The sequence below is a fragment of the Mustelus asterias genome, chromosome 8 (genome assembly GCF_964213995.1).
Source record: "Mustelus asterias chromosome 8, sMusAst1.hap1.1, whole genome shotgun sequence".
In the NCBI taxonomy this organism is placed as follows: Eukaryota; Metazoa; Chordata; class Chondrichthyes; order Carcharhiniformes; family Triakidae; genus Mustelus; species Mustelus asterias.
The window spans coordinates 45,726,392-45,745,242 of record NC_135808.1 but is presented as its reverse complement, the minus strand read 5'-3'; the positions used below and the strand labels follow the sequence as shown (position 1 = coordinate 45,745,242).

Below are 18,851 nucleotides of genomic sequence, written 5' to 3'. Positions count from 1 at the left end.
TGTTGTTAAACTTCTTACTAAGATATTCCATAATCAGGGGACGGATTGTCACAAAATGATTCTACGTCATGCTCTTTCAAGCTAAGGTCATCTCTCGCTACTGTATTGTCACCCTTAAGAAAGTGAGCTATCCCACCAACTTTTCCTCATTTCCTGTCATTCTGAAACCTCAAATACCCTTCAATGTTCTGGTCCCAGTCCAAAGACGTGCGGGTTAGGTTGATTGGCCAGGTTAAAAATTGCCCCTTAGAGTCCTGAGATGCGTAGGTTAGAGGGATTAGTGGGTAAAATGTGTGGGGGTAGGGCCTGGGTGGGATTGTGGTCGGTGCAGACTCGATGGGCCGAATGGCCTCCTTCTGCACTGTAGGGATTCTATTCTATGATTAGTCATCCTGCAGTCATGTCTCTGTAATGGCTATTAAGTGACACCTATTTATTCCTGTCTGTGCTAGCAATTCATTGTGTTACAAGTACAGAGCCATTACTGTCTTTTTACTGCTTTTGCTCACCACGCTCTGGCTATCATTGCCTAAATTGCCACCCTGCTCTACCCACCTTGCCATTTCACTTGAATTTACATCTCCTCTCACTTTACGACATGACGATCACTCTCACCCAAATGTTCCCCCACAGGCTTTTGGTTCACTTATCCCACCTCATTCCCAACACCAGATCCAACAATGCTTTTTTCCAGTTAGACTGAGAACACTCCAAGGAAATTCAGACATTCCTCCCTCTTTTCCTTTACTCTAACATTCCAATCGATATTTGGCTGATTGAAATGCTCCAAAATCACCTCTCTATAGTTCTTGCACATCATTCACATTTCCTTGCAGATTTGTTCCTCTATCTCTCTCTCACCTCTGGAGTCTGTACAACACACCCAGTAATGTGATCCCTTTTTTGCTTCTCAACTCGAACCAAATGGATTCTGTCCATGGCCCCTCAAGAACATTTCCCCTTTCCAACACTATAATCTCTTCCCTGATCAGTGCTGTCACCCAACGCCCCTTTTTTGCTTCTCTATCTTTTCTCAACACTTTATATCCTTGAATATGAAGCTTCCAGCCCTTGCCATTTTTAAGTCACATTCCCATTATTGTCACAACATTATATTCCCACAAAAGTATTTGTACTTCTCGCTCGCTAACTTTATTGTCCATACTGTGTGTGAGTTTACATGCGTATATTTTAATCTAAGAATCTGAAGACCTGCTTCCTGTACCATGCCACACATCAATCCTCTCTATCTTATTAAAAGTGTGAGGTGATTCACTTTGGAAGGAGTAACAGGAATACAGAGGACTGAGCTAATGGTAAGATACTTGGTAGTGTAGATGAACAGAGGGATCTGGGTGTCCATATGCATGGATCTCTGAAAGTTGGCACCCAGGTTGATAGGGTTGTTAAGAAGGCATATGGTGTGTTAACTTTTATTGGTAGAGGGATTGAGTTTCGGAGCCATGAGGTCATGCTGCAACTGTACAAAACTCTGGTGCGGCCGCATTTGGAGTATTGCGTACAGTTCTGGTCGCCGCATTATAGGAAAGATGTGGAAGTGTTGGAAAGGGTGCAGAGGAGATTTACCAGGATGTTGCCTGGTATGGTGGGAAGATCGTATGAGGAAAGGCTGAGGGACTTGAGGTTGTTTTCGTTAGAGAGAAGAAGGTTAAGAGGTGACTTAATAGAGGCATACAAGATGATCAGAGGATTAGATAGGGTAGATAGTGAGAGCCTTTTTCCTCGGATGGTGTTGGCTAACACGAGGAGACATAGCTTTAAATTGAGGGGTGAGAGATATAGGACAGATGTTAGAGGTAGGTTCTTTACTCAGAGAGTAGTAAGGGCGTGGAATGCCCTGCCTGCAGCAGTAGTGGACTCGTCAACATTAAGAGCATTCAAATGGTTATTGGATAAACATATGGATGATATTGGAATAGTGTTGATTAGAGGGGCTTTAGATTGTTTCACAGGTCGGCGCAACATCGAGGGCCGAAGGGCCTGTACTGCGCTGTAATGTTCTATGTTCTATCTTTCTATTTTTGTGCTCACTGTCATGAGGCACTGAGCGTTATCCTGAAATTACTGCCCTCCAGATCTTCCTTTTCAACTTCCTCCCCATTCATAAAATTCTGATCACAGGAAATCTCCGGGCCCAGATGGGCTACATCCTAGAGTTCTAAAGGAGATAGCTGAAGAAATAGTGGAGGCGTTAGTTATGATCTTTCAAAGGTCACTGGAGTCAGGGAAAGTCCCAGAGGATTGGAAAATCGCTGTTGTAACCCCACTGTTCAAGAAGGGAACAAGAAAAAAGATGGAAAATTATAGGCCAATTAGCCTAACCTCAGTTGTTGGCAAAATTCTAGAATCCATCGTTAAGGATGAGATTTCTAAATTCTTGGAAGTGCAGGGTCGGATTAAGACAAGTCAGCATGGATTTAGTAAGGGGAGGTCGTGCCTGACAAACCTGTTAGAGTTCTTTGAAGAGATAACAAATAGGTTAGACCAAGGAGAGCCAATGGATGTTATCTATCTTGACTTCCAAAAGGCCTTTGACAAGGTGCCTCACGGGAGACTGCTGAGTAAAATAAGGGCCCATGGTATTCGAGGCAAGGTACTAACATGGATTGACGATTGGCTGTCAGACAGAAGGCAGAGAGTTGGGATAAAAGGTTCTTTCTCAGAATGGCAACCGGTGACAAGTGGTGTCCCGCAGGGTTCAGTGTTGGGGCCACAGCTGTTCTCTTTATATATTAACGATCTAGATGACGGGACTGGGAGCATTCTGGCCAAGTTTGCCGATGATACAAAGATAGGTGGAGGGGCAGGTAGTATTGAGGAGGTGGGGAGGCTGCAGAAAGATTTAGACAGTTTAGGAGAGTGGTCCAAGAAGTGGCTGATGAAATTCAACGTGGGCAAGTGCGAGGTCGTACACTTTGGAAAAAAGAATAGGGGCATGGACTATTTTCTAAACGGTGACAAAATTCATAATGCTAAAGTGCAAAGGGACTTGGGAGTCCTAGTCCAGGATTCTCTAAAGGTAAACTTGCAGGTTGAGTCCGTAATTAAGAAAGCAAATGTAATGTTGTCATTTATCTCAAGAGGCTTGGAATACAAAAGCAGGGATGTACTTCTGAGGCTTTATAAAGCACTGGTTAGGCCCCATTTGGAGTACTGTGAGCAATTTTGGGCCCCACACCTCAGGAAGGACATACTGGCACTGGAGCGGGTCCAGCGGAGATTCACACGGATGATCCCAGGAATGGTAGGCCTGACATACAATGAACGTCTGAGGATCGTGGGATTATATTCATTGGAGTTTAGGAGGTTGAGGGGAGATCTGATAGAAACTTACAAGATAATGAACGGCTTAGATAGGATGGACGTAGGGAAGTTGTTTCCATTAACAGGGGAGACTAGGACGCGGGGGCACAGCCTTAGAATAAAAGGGAGTCACTTTAGAACAGAGATGAGGAGAAATTTCTTCAGCCAGAGAGTGGTGGGTCTGTGGAATTCATTGCCACAGAGGGCTGTGGAGGCCGAGACGTTGAGCGTCTTCAAGACAGAAATTGATAAATTCTTGATTTCTCGAGGAATTAAGGGCTATGGGGAGAGAGCGGGTAAATGGAGTTGAAATCAACCATGATTGAATGGTGGAGTGGACTCGATGGGCCGAATGGCCTTACTTCCGCTCCTATGTCTTATGGTCTTATGGTCTTATATCAATACCTGGCCTCTCACTGTCGTTGGTATCAATGTGCATCATAATGTCTAGTTCGTTCTCTCTCCTTTGCAGTCTGTTCTGCACCCTCTCCATGATGTTCTTTACCAGGGAAACAACAACAACCCACAATGCCAGATACAGAATTGACTATCCGTTCCCTGATTCTGGAATATCTGATAGTGACTGCATCTCAACATGTCCATCAGTGGCATAGTCTGGACTGAACCCCTGCAGGCTCACACCACTCCTAGCAGTCTCTCGTGCTAAGTACCTGTTTGAAAGTAACACACAGCCTGAAGACTCCTGTACTTCTTGTCTCTTGCTCCCCTTCCAAATGACCAGCCAGCCACAATCCTGACATCTCACTGCCTGTGGCGTGACCACTTTCTGGAACATACGTTACAGGAAACTCTCATCCTCCCTCCGCAGTGTCACTAGCTGCCCCTTAAACTCAGAAATCTTGATCTCGAGCTGCAGCAGCTGGAGATACTTCCAGACATTAGGACTGCGCTCTCTTTCAGGTGTGTGCATTTACACTCTCCCACATGATTGCACATTCGTTGAAAGACAGATTTTGCAACTTGCGCACTGGAGAGTTCGAAATTATAAAATTCTCCCCCTTACTTTTAAAACCCTGCCATAACCTAGCCACCCCTCCCTATCTCTGTAATCGCCTTCAGCCTCACATCCCCCATTTTCAAAGAACAAAGAATAAAGAAAATTACAGCACAGGAACAGGCTCTTCGGCCCTCCAAGCCTGCACCGACCTTGCTGCCCGACTGAACTAAAACCCCCTACCCTTCCGGGATATATTTAGTGAGATATATTTCGTGATCTGAAATTCACTCATGACACAGGGATAGCAAACCACAGGTCTCAGATACCCATCCGTGATGTTATGCTATGTTCCAGATAGTACCCCATTTAAGCTTCTAATGTTAATGAATACCTCTAGGTAGGCTCTGTGTTCATTCATTTATTAATTAATTTACTGTTACATTTACCCCAACTGAATAATTTTAATTGCCCAATTCCTATTTTAAACAGATACCCTAGTTTTAGTTTACATCCTTGAGATTCCATATGAGGAGGTATTGGGACAGGTGACAAAAAGCTTGGCAAAAAGGTTAAGGTTTAAGGATTGTTGGAAAGGATAAAATTGGTGGAATGAGGCAGAAATGTTACTGAAGAGAATTGAAGGGTTGGGCCAATCGTGGTGAAGCAATGAAATGTGAGGTAATGCATTTTGGAAGGTCTGATACAGATAGGAAATATACAGTAAATGGCAGAACCCTTAAGAGTATTGATAGGCAGAGGGATCTGGGTGTACAGGTACACAGGTCACTGAAAGTGGCAACGCAAGTGGAGAAGGGAGTCAAGAAGGCATATGGCATGCTTGTCTTCATCGGCCAGGGCATTGAGTTTAAAAATTGGCAAGTCATGTTGCAGCTTGATAGAACCTTAGTTAGGCCGCACTTGAATAGCCACACTACCAGAAGGATGTGGAGGCTCTGGAAAGGGTACAGAAAAGATTTATCAGAATGTTGCCTGGTATGGAGGGCATTAGCCATGAGGAGAGGTTGGAGAAACTTGAGTTGTTCTCACTGGAACGACGGAGGTTGAGAGGCAACCTGATAGAAGTCTACAAGATTATGAGGGGCATGGACAGAGTGGATAGTCAGAAGCTTTTTCCCCAGAGTGGAAGAGTCAATTACTAGGGGGCACAGGTTTAAGGTGCGAGGGGCAAGGTTTAAAGGAGATGTACGAGGCAAGTTTTTTTACACAGAGGATGGTGGGTGCCTGGGACTCGCTGCCAGGGGAGGCAGTGGAAGCAGATATGATAATGACTTTTAAGGGTTGTCTTGACAAATGCATGAATGGGATGGGAATAGAGGGATATGGTCCCCGGAAGGGTAGGGGGTTTTAGTTCAGTCGGGCAGCATGGTCGGTGCAGGCTTGGAGGGCCGAAGAGCCTGTTGCTGTGCTGTAATTTTCTTTATTCTTTGTTCTTTGAAAATGGGGGATGTGAGGCTGAAGGCGATTACAGAGATAGGGAGGGGTGGCTAGTTTATGGCAGAGTTTTAAAAGTAAGGGGGAGAATTTTATAATCTCGAACTCTCCAGTGTGCAAGTTGCAAAATCTGTCTTCCAACGAATGTGCAATCATGTGGGAGAGTGTAAATGCACACACCTGAAAGAGAGCGCAGTCCTACAAAAGTGCCAGACTGCAGACAAGCATATATCAGATACTCACGAGTGGTAATCTGTGAGTTGATGGGTACACTCAGTTTGTTATTCAGCATGGCAGAAATGTTAACGATATATTCAATCCCAGGCTCCAATCCGGTGATGCTAGCTGCAGTCCAATTCCCCGGGACACGGAGCTCTGAGAGTAAGCTGTCAGCAATGCTGGAAGTGTAGGTGATGAGATACTCAGTGACTATCACAGAGCCCTCCCACTCCAGGGCAATGGTGTGATCTGTGACACCAGTCACTCGGAGACTCTGAGGTGGAAACACTAAGCGAGACAAACACCAAAACATTCACTAGTGAAAACAAACATGGAAACCAACACACATGGACATCTCTCTGTCCTCCAATCCCAATCTGATTTATTCCTTACCCTAATAAAGCTCACTAGCTTGCACCAAACTCAAGATGAACTGCTGGAGACAATCCACTTTTCCCAATATATTCTCGACACTGAATCAAGATAAAGTCCAATCTCGCAAACTGAATATTACAAAGAGTTAACGATCCATATAACAGAGACATACATCTACATTACATAGAAAAAGGAAGCTAAAGAGATATACATCAAGAATACATAGAGTACCTACATAACAGAGATATAAATTTATGTTTTGTAGAGACCTATATAACAGAGATTTACATTTTTATGTTTTACAGAGACAGGTACCTATATAATAGTGATATATATCTATATAATGCATCAAGAAAGCTTCCTATATAACTGTGATATACACCTACATTATAGAGAGACAGGTGCCTATCCAACAGGTATATATTAGATAGAGACCGATACCTAAATAATAGACATATAGGTCTTTATTACATAGAGCCAGGTACCTATCTAACAAAGATATATATCTATATTACATTGAGACAGGAAGCTATATAATCATAGAAACCCTACAGTGCAGAAAGATGTCAAAGAACACAGAACAAAGAACTCTGTCATTTGGCCCATCAAGCCTGCACTGACAACAATCCCACCCAGTCCCTATCCCCGTAACCCTACATATTTACCCTGCTAATCTTCCTGACACTCAGGGGCAATTTAGCACGGCCAATTAACCTAACCTGCGCATCTTTGGACTGTGGTTGGAAACCGGAGCACCCGGAGGAAACCCATACAGACAAGAAAGTGCAAACTCCACACATAGTTATCCAAGGCCGGAATTGAACCCAGGTTCCTGGCGCTGCAAGATAGCAATACTAACCACTGTGCCACCATGCTGCCATTTATAGAATCACAGAATCCCTGCAGTGCAGAAGGAGGCCATTTGGCCCATTGAGTGCATTGACTCTCCGAAAGAGTATTATACCCAGGCCCCCATAACTTTCCGCATTTACCATGGACACTAATTGGCAACTTACCATGGCCAATCTACCTAACCTGCACATCTTTTGAGTGTGGGAGGAAACCGGAGCACCCGGAGGAAACCCACGCAAACACAGGGAGAACGTACAAACTCCAGAGATATGGCCATACGGATATAAACATCTATATTTCATAAAGATAGGAGCTATATAAAAACAATTATACATCTGTACTACATAGAGACAAGGAGCTATATAACAGAGATATGCGTCTATATTACATAGAGACAGGATATACTATATAAAAGATATACATGTATACATATAGAGACAGGATGCTCTCTACAGAGATATATGTCTATATTACATAGGGACAGATCCCTAGGTAATAGAAATAAATGTCTATATTACATAGAGACAGGACGCTATATAACAGAGACATATAAGGGCAGCACGGTGGCAGAGTGGTTAGCACTGCTGCCTCACAGTGCCAGGGACCCGGGTTCAATCCCAGCCTCGGGTCACTATCTGCGTGGAGTTTACACATTATCCCCATATCTGCATCGGTTTCCAACAGGTGCTCTGGTTTCCTTCCACAGTCCAAAAATGTGCGGGTTAGGTTAATTGGCTATACTAAATTGACCCTAGTGTCAGGGGATTAGCAGAGTAAATACATGGGTTACGGCAATAGGGCCTGGGTGGGATTGTGGTCAGTGCAGACTCGAAGGAATGGATGGCCTCCTTCTGTACTGTAGGGATTCTATGATTCTATGATCTGTATTGCAGACATGATGTGGAGATGCCGGCGTTGGACTGGGGTAAACACAGTAAGAAGTTTAACAACACCAGGTTAAAGTCCAACAGGTTTATTTGGTAGCAAAAGCCACACAAGCTTTCGGAGCCTGAAGCTCCTTCCTCAGGTAAGTCACCTGAAGAAGGGGCTTAAGGCTCCGAAAGTTTGTGTGGCTTTTGCTACCAAATAAACCTGTTGGACTTTAACCTGGTGTTGTTAAACTTCTTACTGTATTGCAGAGGCAGGAGCTATTGAGATATACATCCATATTACATTGGGAAAGAAGCTACATAACAGATATGCATCTATATTACAGAGAGCCGGGTGCTATATAATAAGAAATATACACCTGTACTACATAGAGACAGGGAACTATACAACAGAGACATATGTCCATATTACATAGACATAGGTCCCTTTATGTCGTCTATATGGATTTCAGTAAGGCATTTGACAAAGTCCCACATGGCAGGTTGGTTAAGAAGGTTAAGGCTCATGGGATACAAGGAGAAGTGGCTAGATGGGTGGAGAACTGGCTTGGCCATAGGAGACAGAGGGTAGTGGTCGAAGGGTCTTTTTCCGGCTGGAGGTCTGTGACCAGTGGTGTTCCGCAGGGCTCTGTACTGGGACCTCTGCTATTTGTGATATATATAAATGATTTGGAAGAAGGTGTAACTGGTGTAATCAGCAAGTTTGCGGATGACACGAAGATGGCTGGACTTGCGGATAGCGAAGAGCATTGTCGGGCAATACAGCAGGATATAGATAGGCTGGAAAATTGGGCGGAGAGGTGGCAGATGGAGTTTAATCCGGATAAATGCGAAGTGATGCATTTTGGAAGAAATAATGTAGGGAGGAGTTATACAATAAATGGCAGAGTCATCAGGAGTATAGAAACACACAGGTACCTAGGTGTGCAAGTCTACAAATCCTTGAAGGTGGCAACACAGGTGGAGAAGGTGGTGAAGAAGGCATATGGTATGCTTGCCTTTATAGGACGGGGTATAGAGTATAAAAGCTGGAGTCAGATGATGCAGCTGTATAGAACGCTGGTTAGGCCACATTTGGAGTACTGCATCCAGTTCTGGTCGCCGCACTACCAGAAGGACGTGGAGGCGTTAGAGAGAGTGCAGAGAAGGTTTACCAGGATGTTGCCTGGTTTGGAGGGTCTTAGCTATGAGGAGAGATTGTGTAAACTGGGGTTGTTCTCCCTGGAAAGATGGAGAATGAGGGGAGATCTAATAGAGGTGTACAAGATTATGAAGGGGATAGATAGGGTAAACGGTGGGAAGCTTTTTCCCAGATCAGAAGTGACGTTCACGAGGGGTCACAGGCTCAAGGTGAGAGGGGCGAAGTATAACTCAGATATTAGAGGGATGTTTTTTACACAGAGGGTGGTGGGGGCCTGGAATGCGCTGCCAAGTAGGGTGGTGGAGGCAGGCATGCTGACATCGTTTAAGACTTACCTGGATAGTCACATGAGCAGCCTGGGAATGGAGGGATACAAACGATTGGTCTAGTTGGACCAAGGAGTGGCACAGGCTTGGAGGGCCGAAGGGCCTGTTTCCTGTGCTGTACTGTTCTTTGTTCTTTGTTCTTTGTAAAACAGATATTTATCTATATTATATAGAAAGAGGAAGCTATATAAATTTATATAAATGATTTGGATGTGAATGTCCAAGGCATGGTTCGTAAGCTTGCGGATGATACTAAATTAGGAGGTATTGTTTAAAAAGGTTACCAAAAATTACAGGGGGAGTATTGATTAGTTAGGGAAGTGGGCCGAGAATTGGCAAATGGATTTCAATACAGATAAGTGTGAGATGTTGCATTTTGGAAAGTCAAACCAGGGTAGAACTTATACAGTGAATGGGGAATGTTGAGGAACAGAGGGACCTAGAAATACAAGTGGTGTCACAGGTAGACACAGGTAGCGTGGTGAAGAAGGTGTTTCGCACACTGGCCATCATCAGTCAGGGCATTGAGTATAAGAGTTGGGACATTATGTTACAGTTGTATGTTACACTTGGTGGGGCTGCACCTGGAGTAGTGTGTACAGTTTTGATCACCCTATCATAGGAAAGACATTGATTAACTGGAAAGAGTGCAAAGAAGATTTACGAGGATGTTGCCAGGAGCAGTGGACCTGAGTTATAGGGAGCGGTTGGCCAGGCTAGGTCTTTATTCAAAGAGAACAAAGAAAAGTACAGCACAGGAACAGACCCTTTGGCCCTCCAAGCCTGTGCTAATCATGCCCTAACTAAACTAAGAAGAGATTATAGTGTTGGAAAGGGGAGATGTCCTTACTCGGTCCATGTCCCTCTATTTCCTCCCTACTTATGTACCCAGTGAGCGCATGGGAGCACAGTGGTTAGCACTGCTGCTTCATAGCTCTCCCCCCGCCCTCTGCCCCCTGCCCTCTGCCTCCCGTCCTCTGCCCCCCGCCCTCTCCCTCTCCAAAGATGTGCAGGTTAGGGTGACTGGCCATGCTAAATTGTCCCTTAGCATTCCAAGATGTGTAGGTTAGAGGAATTGGCAGGATAAATATGTGGGGTTATGGGGATAGGGACTGGATGGGATTGTTGTCAGTGCAGGCTCGATAGGCCGAATGGCCTCCTATTGCACTGTAGGGATTCTATGATTCTTCCACGTTCTTCTGATAGTGTGGTGACCAGAATTGCACGCAATACTCCAAATGCAGCCTGAGCAGGATTTTATATAGCTGCAACATGATTTCCCAACTTTTCCACTCAATGTCCCGGCTGATGAAGGTAAGCATGCCACATGTGTTCTTAATCACCTTGGCCATCTGTGTTGCCACTTTTAGGGAACTGTGGACCTCCATACCCAGATTCCTCTGTATGTTAATTTTCCTAAGAATTCTGCCATTTACAGCATAAATTTGATCCTCCAAAATGCATCACCACACATTTGTCCAGATTAAACGCTATCTACCATTTCTGTGCCCAAGTCTCCAATCTATCTATGTTTTGTTGAATCCTCTGAAATCCCCAGCTCTATCAGCAGTTCCACCAATCTTCATGTCATCTGCAAATGTACTAATCAGACCACCCACATTTTCCTCCAGATCATTTATATATACTACAAACAACCAAGATCCCAGCACTGATCCCTGCGGAACATCACTAGCTACAGATCTCCATTCTGAGAAACAGCCTTCCACTGCGACTCTTTGTCTTCTATGACCAAGCCAGTTCTGTATCCATCTAGCCAGACCACCCCGAATCCCATGTGATTTTAGTTTCTAAACTAGTCTGCCATGTGGGACCTTGTCAAACGTCTTACTAAAGTCCATATAAATTACATCCACAGCCTTCCCTCATCAATTATCTTTATTTCCTCTCCAAAAAACTCAATAAAGTTGACCTTTCCCAGACAAAACCATGCTGCCTGTCACTAACTAGTCCATTTTCTTCGAAATGTGCATACATCCTGTCTCTCAGTATCTTCCTTGGAACATAGGAGAATGAGGGGTGACCTTATTGAGATGTATAAAATCATGAGGGGCATAGATAGGATGGGCACAGTAAGAAGTCTCAACACCAGGTTAAGAGACTTGGCCGTTCCTCTGTATAACAAGTATACCATTTTGGATACTGTTGGGGAGGACGACTTGCCATGGGGTACAGGTCTCTGGCACAGAATCTATCCCTGTTGCTCAGAAGGAAAAGGGGGGAGGAGTAGAGCATTAGTTATTGGGGACTCCATAGTCAGAGGGACAGATAGGAGATTCTGTGGGAACGAGAGGGACTCACGGTTGGTGTGTTGCCTCCCAGGTGCCAGAGTCCGTGACGTCTCAGATCGTGTTTTCGAGATCCTTAAGGGGGAGGGGGACCAGCCCCAAGTTGTGGTCCACATAGGCACCCAAGACATGGGTAGGGAAAGGAATGGGGATGTAAGGCAAAAATTCAGGGAGTTAGGGTGGAAGCCTAGAGCTAGAACAAACAGAGTTGTTATCTCTGGTTTGTTACCCGTGCCACGTGCAAGCGAGGAAAGGAATAGGGAGAGAGAGCAGTTGAACGCGTGGCTACAGGAATGGTGCAGGAGGGAAGGATTCAGATACCTGGATAATTGGGGCTCATTCTGGGGTAGGTGGGACCTCTACAAACAGGATGGTCTACACCTGGACCAGAGGGGTACCAATATCCTGGTGGGGAAATTTGCTAATGCTCTTCAGGAGGGTTTAAACTAATTCGGCAGGGGGATGGGAACCTGGATTGTTGCTCCAGTGTACAGGAGGATGTGAGTAGTGAGGTCATGAATAAGGTTTCAAGGTCGCAGGAGTGTACCGGCAGGCAGGAAGGTGGTTTGAAGTGTGTCTACTTCAACACCAGGAGCAACTGGAATAAGGTGGGTGAACTTGCAGCATGGGTTGGTACCTGGGACTTCGATGTTGTGGCCATCTCGGAGACATGGATAGAGCAGGGACAGGAATGGTTGTTGCAGGTTCCGGGGTTTAGATGTTTCAGTAAGATCGGGGAAGGTGGTAAAAGAGGGGGAGATGTGGCATTGTTAGTCAAGGACAGTATTACGGTGGCAGAAAGGACGTTTGATGAGGACTCGTCTACTGAGGTAGTATGGGCTGAGGTTAGAAACAGGAAAGGAGAGGTCACCCTGTTGGGAGTTTTCTATAGGTCTCCGAAAAGTTCCAGAGATGTAGAGGAAAGGATTGCAAAGATGATTCTGGATAGGAGCAAAAGTAACAGGGTAGTTGTTATGGGGGACTTTAACTTTACAAATATTGACTGGAAACGTGATAGTTCGAGTACTTTAGATGGGTCAGTTTTTGTCCAATGTGTGCAGGAGGATTTCCTGACACAGTATGTAGACAGGCCAACAAGAGGCGAAGCCACATTGGATTTGGTACTGGGTAATGAACCAGGCCAGGTGTTAGATTTGGAGGTAGGAGAGCACTTTGCCCCTCTGGACACTTTTGTATCTCTCCCCTCTCACCTTAAACCTATACCCTCTATTTTTAGACTCCCCTACCTTTGGGAACAGACATTGACTATCTAGATGATCTATGCCCCTCATTATTTTATAGGCCTCTATAAGATCACCCCTCAGCCTTCGACGTTCCAGAGAAAAAAGTCCCAGTCTATCCAGCCTCTCTTTATAACTCAAACCATCAAGTCCCGGTAGCATCCTAGTAAATGCTTTCTGCACTCTTTCGAGTTTAATAATATCCTTTCTGTAATAGGGTGACCAGAACTGTATACAGTCTTCCAAGTGTGGCCTTAACAATGTCTTGTACAACTTCAACAAGACGTCCCAACTCCTGTATTCAAATGTTCTGACCGATGAAACCAAGCATGCCGAATGCCTTCTTCACCACTCTATCCACCTGTGACTCCACTTTCAAGGAGCCATGAACCTGTACCCCTAGATCTCTTTGTTCTGTAATCTCCCCAATGCCCTACCATTAACTGAGTAACTCCTGCCCTGGTTCAATCTACCAAAATGCACCACCTCGCATTTATCTAAATTAAACTCCATCTGCCATTCGCCAGCCCACTGGCCCAATTGATCAAGGTCCCGTTGCAATCCGAGATAACCTTCTTCACTGTCCACTGTGCCACCAATCTTCGTGTCATCTGCAAACATACTAACCATGCCTCCTATACTCTCATCCAAATCATTAATATAAATGACAAATAACAGTGGACCCAGCACTTATCCCTGAGGCACACCGCTGGTCACAGGCCTCCAGTTTGAAAAACAACCCTCTACAACCACCCTCTGGCTTCTGTCATCAAGCCAATTTTGTACCTATTTAGTTACCTCACCCTGGATCCCGTAAGATTTAACCTTATACAATAACCTACCATGTGGTGCCTTGTCAAAGGCCTTGCTAAAGTCTATGTAGAACATAGAACAGTACAGCACAGAACAGGCCCTTCGGCCCACAACATCGTGGGCCGAAGGGCCTGTTCTGTGCTGTACTGTTCTATGTTCTATGTTCTACATAGACTTTAGACTTCTACTGTGCTGTACTGTTCTATGTTCTACATAGACTTTAGACTTCTACATGGAGCTTTATAGACATCAACTGCACTGCCCTCATCTACCTTCTTGGTTACCCCTTCAAAAAACTCAATCCTATTTATGATGCATGATTTTCCACTCACAAAGCCATGCCGACAGTGCCTAATCAGTCCTTGCATCTCTAAATACCTGTAGAACCTGTCTCTCAAAATACCAAAAGGGGCGGCATGTGTGGGGGTAGGGCCTGGGTGGGATTGTGGTCGGTGCAGACTCGATGGGCCGAATGGCCTCCTTCTGCACTGTAGGGGTTTCTATGATTTCTATGGTAGCACAGTGGTTAGCACTGCTGCTTCACAGCTCCAGGGACCTGGGTTCGATTCCCGGCTTGGGTCACTGTCTGTGTGGAGTTTGCACATTCTCCTCGTGTCTGCGTGGGTTTCCTCCGGGTGCTCCAGTTTCCTCCCACAGTCCAAAAATGTGCGGGTTAAGTTGATTGGCCATGCTAAAATTGCCCCTTAGTGTCCTGAGATGTGTAGGTTAGAGGGATTAGCGGGTAAATATGTAGGGATATGGGGGTAAGGCCTGGGTGGGATTGTGGTCGGTGCAGACTTGATGGGCCAAATGGCCTCTTTCTGCACTGTAGGGTTTCTGTGATACCCTCCAACAACTTGCCCACTGCAGATGTGAGGCTCACTGGCCTATATTTTCCCTGCAGCCCTTTTTAAACAAAGGCACAACGTTTGCCACCCTCCAACCTTCAGTTCTCATCCAGACACTCTTTAAAGGATGTGGGGCAACCCACCTCTACCACCATCCCAGGCAGCACATTCCAGACCATCACCACCCTCTGGGTAAAAAGGTTTGTCCTCACATCCCCCCTAAATGATGCATATGAATGATATTGGAATCGTGTAGGTTAGAGGGGCTTTAGATTGGTTTCACAGGTCGGCACAACATCGAGGGCCGAAGGGCCTGTACTGCACTGTAATGTTCTATGTTCTAAATCTCCTGCCCCTCACCTTGAACCTATGTCCCCTCGTGACTGACCCTTCAACTAAGGTGAACAGCTGCTCCTTATCCACTCTGTCCATGTCCCTTTTAATCTTGTACACCTCGATCAGGTCGCCCCTCAGTCTTCTCTGCTCCAAGAAAAACAACCCAAGTCTATCTAACCTCTCTTCATAACTTAAATGTTCCATCCCAGGCAGCATCCTGCTGAATCTCCGCTACACCCCTTCCAGTGCAATCACATCGTTTCGATAATGTGACGACCAGAACTGAACATAATATTCTAGTTCTGGCCTCACCAAAGCTCTATACAACTCCGATAGGACTTCCCTGCTTTTGTAATGTATGCTTCGATTGATAAAGGCAAGTGCCACTTATCTGCCCATTTCACCATTCCATCTATATCTTCTTGTAACCCAAAACACTCCCCTTCACTGATAACTACCCATCCAATCTTTGTGTCATCCGCAAACTTACTAATCTTACCCCCCACATAGTCATCAATGTCATTTATATAAATGATGAATAATGGGGGGCCCAACACAGATCCCTGTGGTACGCCACTGGACACTGGCTTCCAGTCACGAAAGCAGCCTTCTGTCATCATCCTACAACTGAGCAATTTTGAATCCACTTTATCAAATTACCCTGTATCCCATGTGAATTTACCTTCTGTACAAGTCTCCCATGTGGGACAAAGAACAAAAGAACAAAGAACAAAACAGCACAGGAACAGGCCCTTCAGCCCTCCAAGCCTGCACCGATCATGTGTTCCTAACTAGACCATCCGTTTGTATCCCTCTATTCCCAGTCTGTTCATGTGGCTATCTCGATAAGTCTTAAATGATCCTAGCGTGCCTGCCTCAATCACCTTGCTTGGCAGTGCATTCCAGGCCCCCACCACCCTCTGTGTAAAATATGTCCCCCGCATATCCGTATTGAACCTTGCCCCCCGTTACCTTGAACTTGTGACCCCTTGTGTTTGTCATTTCTGACCTGGGAAAAAGCTTCCAACTGTTCACCTTATCGATGCCCTTCATAATTTTATAAACTTCTATTTGGTCGCCCCTCAACCTCCGTCTTTCCAGGGAGAACAACCCTAGTTTACTCAATCTCACCTCAGAGCTAATACCCTCCATACCAGGCAACATCCTGGTAAACCTTTTCTGCACTCTCTCCAAAGCCTCAACGTCCTTCTGGTAATGTGGCGACCAGAACTGGATGCAATATTCCAAATGTGGCCAAACCAATGTTCTATATAACTTCAACATCATACGCCAACTTTTATTCTCTGTGCCCCGTCCAATGAAGGTAAGCATGCCATATGCCTTCTTCACCACCCTTTCCACCTGTGCTGCCACCTTTAAGGATCTGTGGACTTGCACACCCAGATCCCTCTGTGTGTCTGTACTCCTGATGGTTCTGCCATTTATTGTATATCTCCCCCCTGCATTAGATCGACCAAAATGCATCAATTTGCATTTATCGGGATTAAATTCCATCTGCCATTTCTCCGCCCAATGTTCCAGCCTAGCTATATCCTGCTGTATTCTCTGACAATGTTCATCACTATCCGCAACTCCAGCAATCTTTGTGTCATCCGCAAACTTGCTAATCAGACCAGCTACATCTTCTTCCAAATCATTTATATGTATCACAAACAGCAGAGGTCCCAGTACAGAGCCCTGCGGAACACCATTAGTCACAGACCTCCAATCAGAAAAAGACCCCTCCACTGCTACCCTCTGTCTTCTATGGCCAAGCCAGTTCTGTATCCATCTAGCTAGTTCACCTTTGATCCCGTGAGATTTAACCTTTTGCACCAGCCTGCCATGAGGGACCTTGTCAAATGCTTTATTAAAATCCATGTAGACGACATCCACGGCCCTTCCCTCATCAATCATTTTTGTCACCTCGTCAAAAAACGCAACCAAATTTGTGAGGCATGACCTCCCTCGTACAAAACCATGTTGTCTATCGCTAATGAGACTATTCAGTTCTAAATGTGTATAGAACCTAAATGTGTATAGAAATGTGTATAAGGGACCTTGTCAAAGGCTTTGCTGAAATCAATATAAACTACATTGACTGTGCTACCCTTGTCTACACACCTGGTGATCTCCTCAGAAAATTCAATCAAATTTGTTAGGCATGACCTCCCTCTGACGAAGCCATGCTGACTATCCCTGATCAAGTTTTGCCTCTTCAAGTGGAGAATAGACGCTCTCCTTCAGAAGTTTCACCAATAGTTTCCCTACCTTTGACATGAGACTCACTGGTCTGTAGTTCCCTGATTTATCTCTGCAACTCTTCTGAAATAGCGGAACCACGTTAGCTGTTCTCCAGTCAAAGAACAAAGAACAAAGAACAGTACAGCACAGGAAACAGGCCCTTCGGCCCTCCAAGCCTGTGCCGCTCCTTGGTCCAACTAGACCCTCCATTCCCAGGCTGCTCATGTGACTATCCAGGTAAGTCTTAAACGATGTCAGCGTGCCTGCCTCCACCACCCTACTTGGCAGCGCATTCCAGGCCCCCACCACCCTCTGTGTAAAAAACGTCCCTCTGATGTCGGAGTTATACTTCGCCCCTCTCAGCTTGAGCCCGTGACCCCTCGTGATCGTCACCTCCGACCTGGGAAAAAGCTTCCCACTGTTCACCCTATCTATACCCTTCATAAGTGACCTGGCACCTCCCCCGTGGCCAGAGAGGAATTGAAAATTTGGGTCAGAGCCCCTGCAGTCTTCTCCCTTGCCTCCATAAGACCATAAGACCATAAGACATAGGAGCGGAAGTAAGGCCATTCGGCCCATCGAGTCCACTCCACCATTCAATCATGGTTGATTTCAACTCCATTTACCCGCTCTCTCCCCATAGCCCTTAATTCCTCGAGAAATCAAGAATTTATCCATTTCTGTCTTGAAGACGCTCAACGTCTCGGCCTCCACAGCCCTCTGTGGCAATGAATTCCACAGACCTACCACTCTCTGGCTGAAGAAATTTCTCCTCATCTCTGTTCTAAAGTGACTCCCTTTTATTCTAAGGCTGTGCGTCCTAGTCTCCCCTGCTAATGGACACAACTTCCCTACGTCCATCCTATCTAAGCCGTTCATTATCTTGTAAGTTTCTATCAGATCTCCCCTCAACCTCCTAAACTCCAATGAATATAATCCCATGATCCTCAGACGTTCATCGTATGTCAGGCCTACCATTCCTGGGATCATCCGTGTGAATCTCCGCTGGACCCGCTCCAGTGCCAGTATGTCCTTCCTGAGGTGTGGGGCCCAAAATTGCTCACAGTATACCAAATGGGGCCTAACCAGTGCTTTATAAAGCCTCAGAAGTACATCCCTGCTTTTGTATTCCAAGCCTCTTGAGATAAATGACAACATTACATTTGCTTTCTTAATTACGGACTCAACCTGCAAGTTTACCTTTAGAGAATCCTGGACTAGGACTCCCAAGTCCCTTTGCACTTTAGCATTATGAATTTTGTCACCGTTTAGAAAATAGTCCCACATCTGTCTATGGCAAAATTCATCTGGACTTGGAGATCTATCCACTTTTAAGGCTACCAACACCTCCAATACCTTGTCCTTCCCGACGTCAGTTTGCTCAAGAACCTCACAGTTTCTCTTCCTGAATTCCATACCATACTATAACATGGAGACTCGTACCTATCTAACAGAGCTATACATCTGTAATACACAAAGACAACTATATAACAGAGATATGCATTTATATTACAGAGACAGGAGCC

At 45.3% G+C, this 18,851-nt stretch overlaps 1 protein-coding gene across 1 annotated transcript in view; it reads right to left on the bottom strand.

Moving 5' to 3' along the window:
- tnr (tenascin R (restrictin, janusin)) overlaps nt 1-18,851 on the bottom strand; it is a 383,262-nt gene that overhangs the window by 332,770 nt on the left and 31,641 nt on the right. Inside the window, exon 3 of the mRNA XM_078219166.1 lies at nt 5,978-6,241. Coding sequence (XP_078075292.1) covers nt 5,978-6,241 — 264 coding nt within the window. The remainder of the gene's footprint in view (nt 1-5,977; nt 6,242-18,851) is intronic.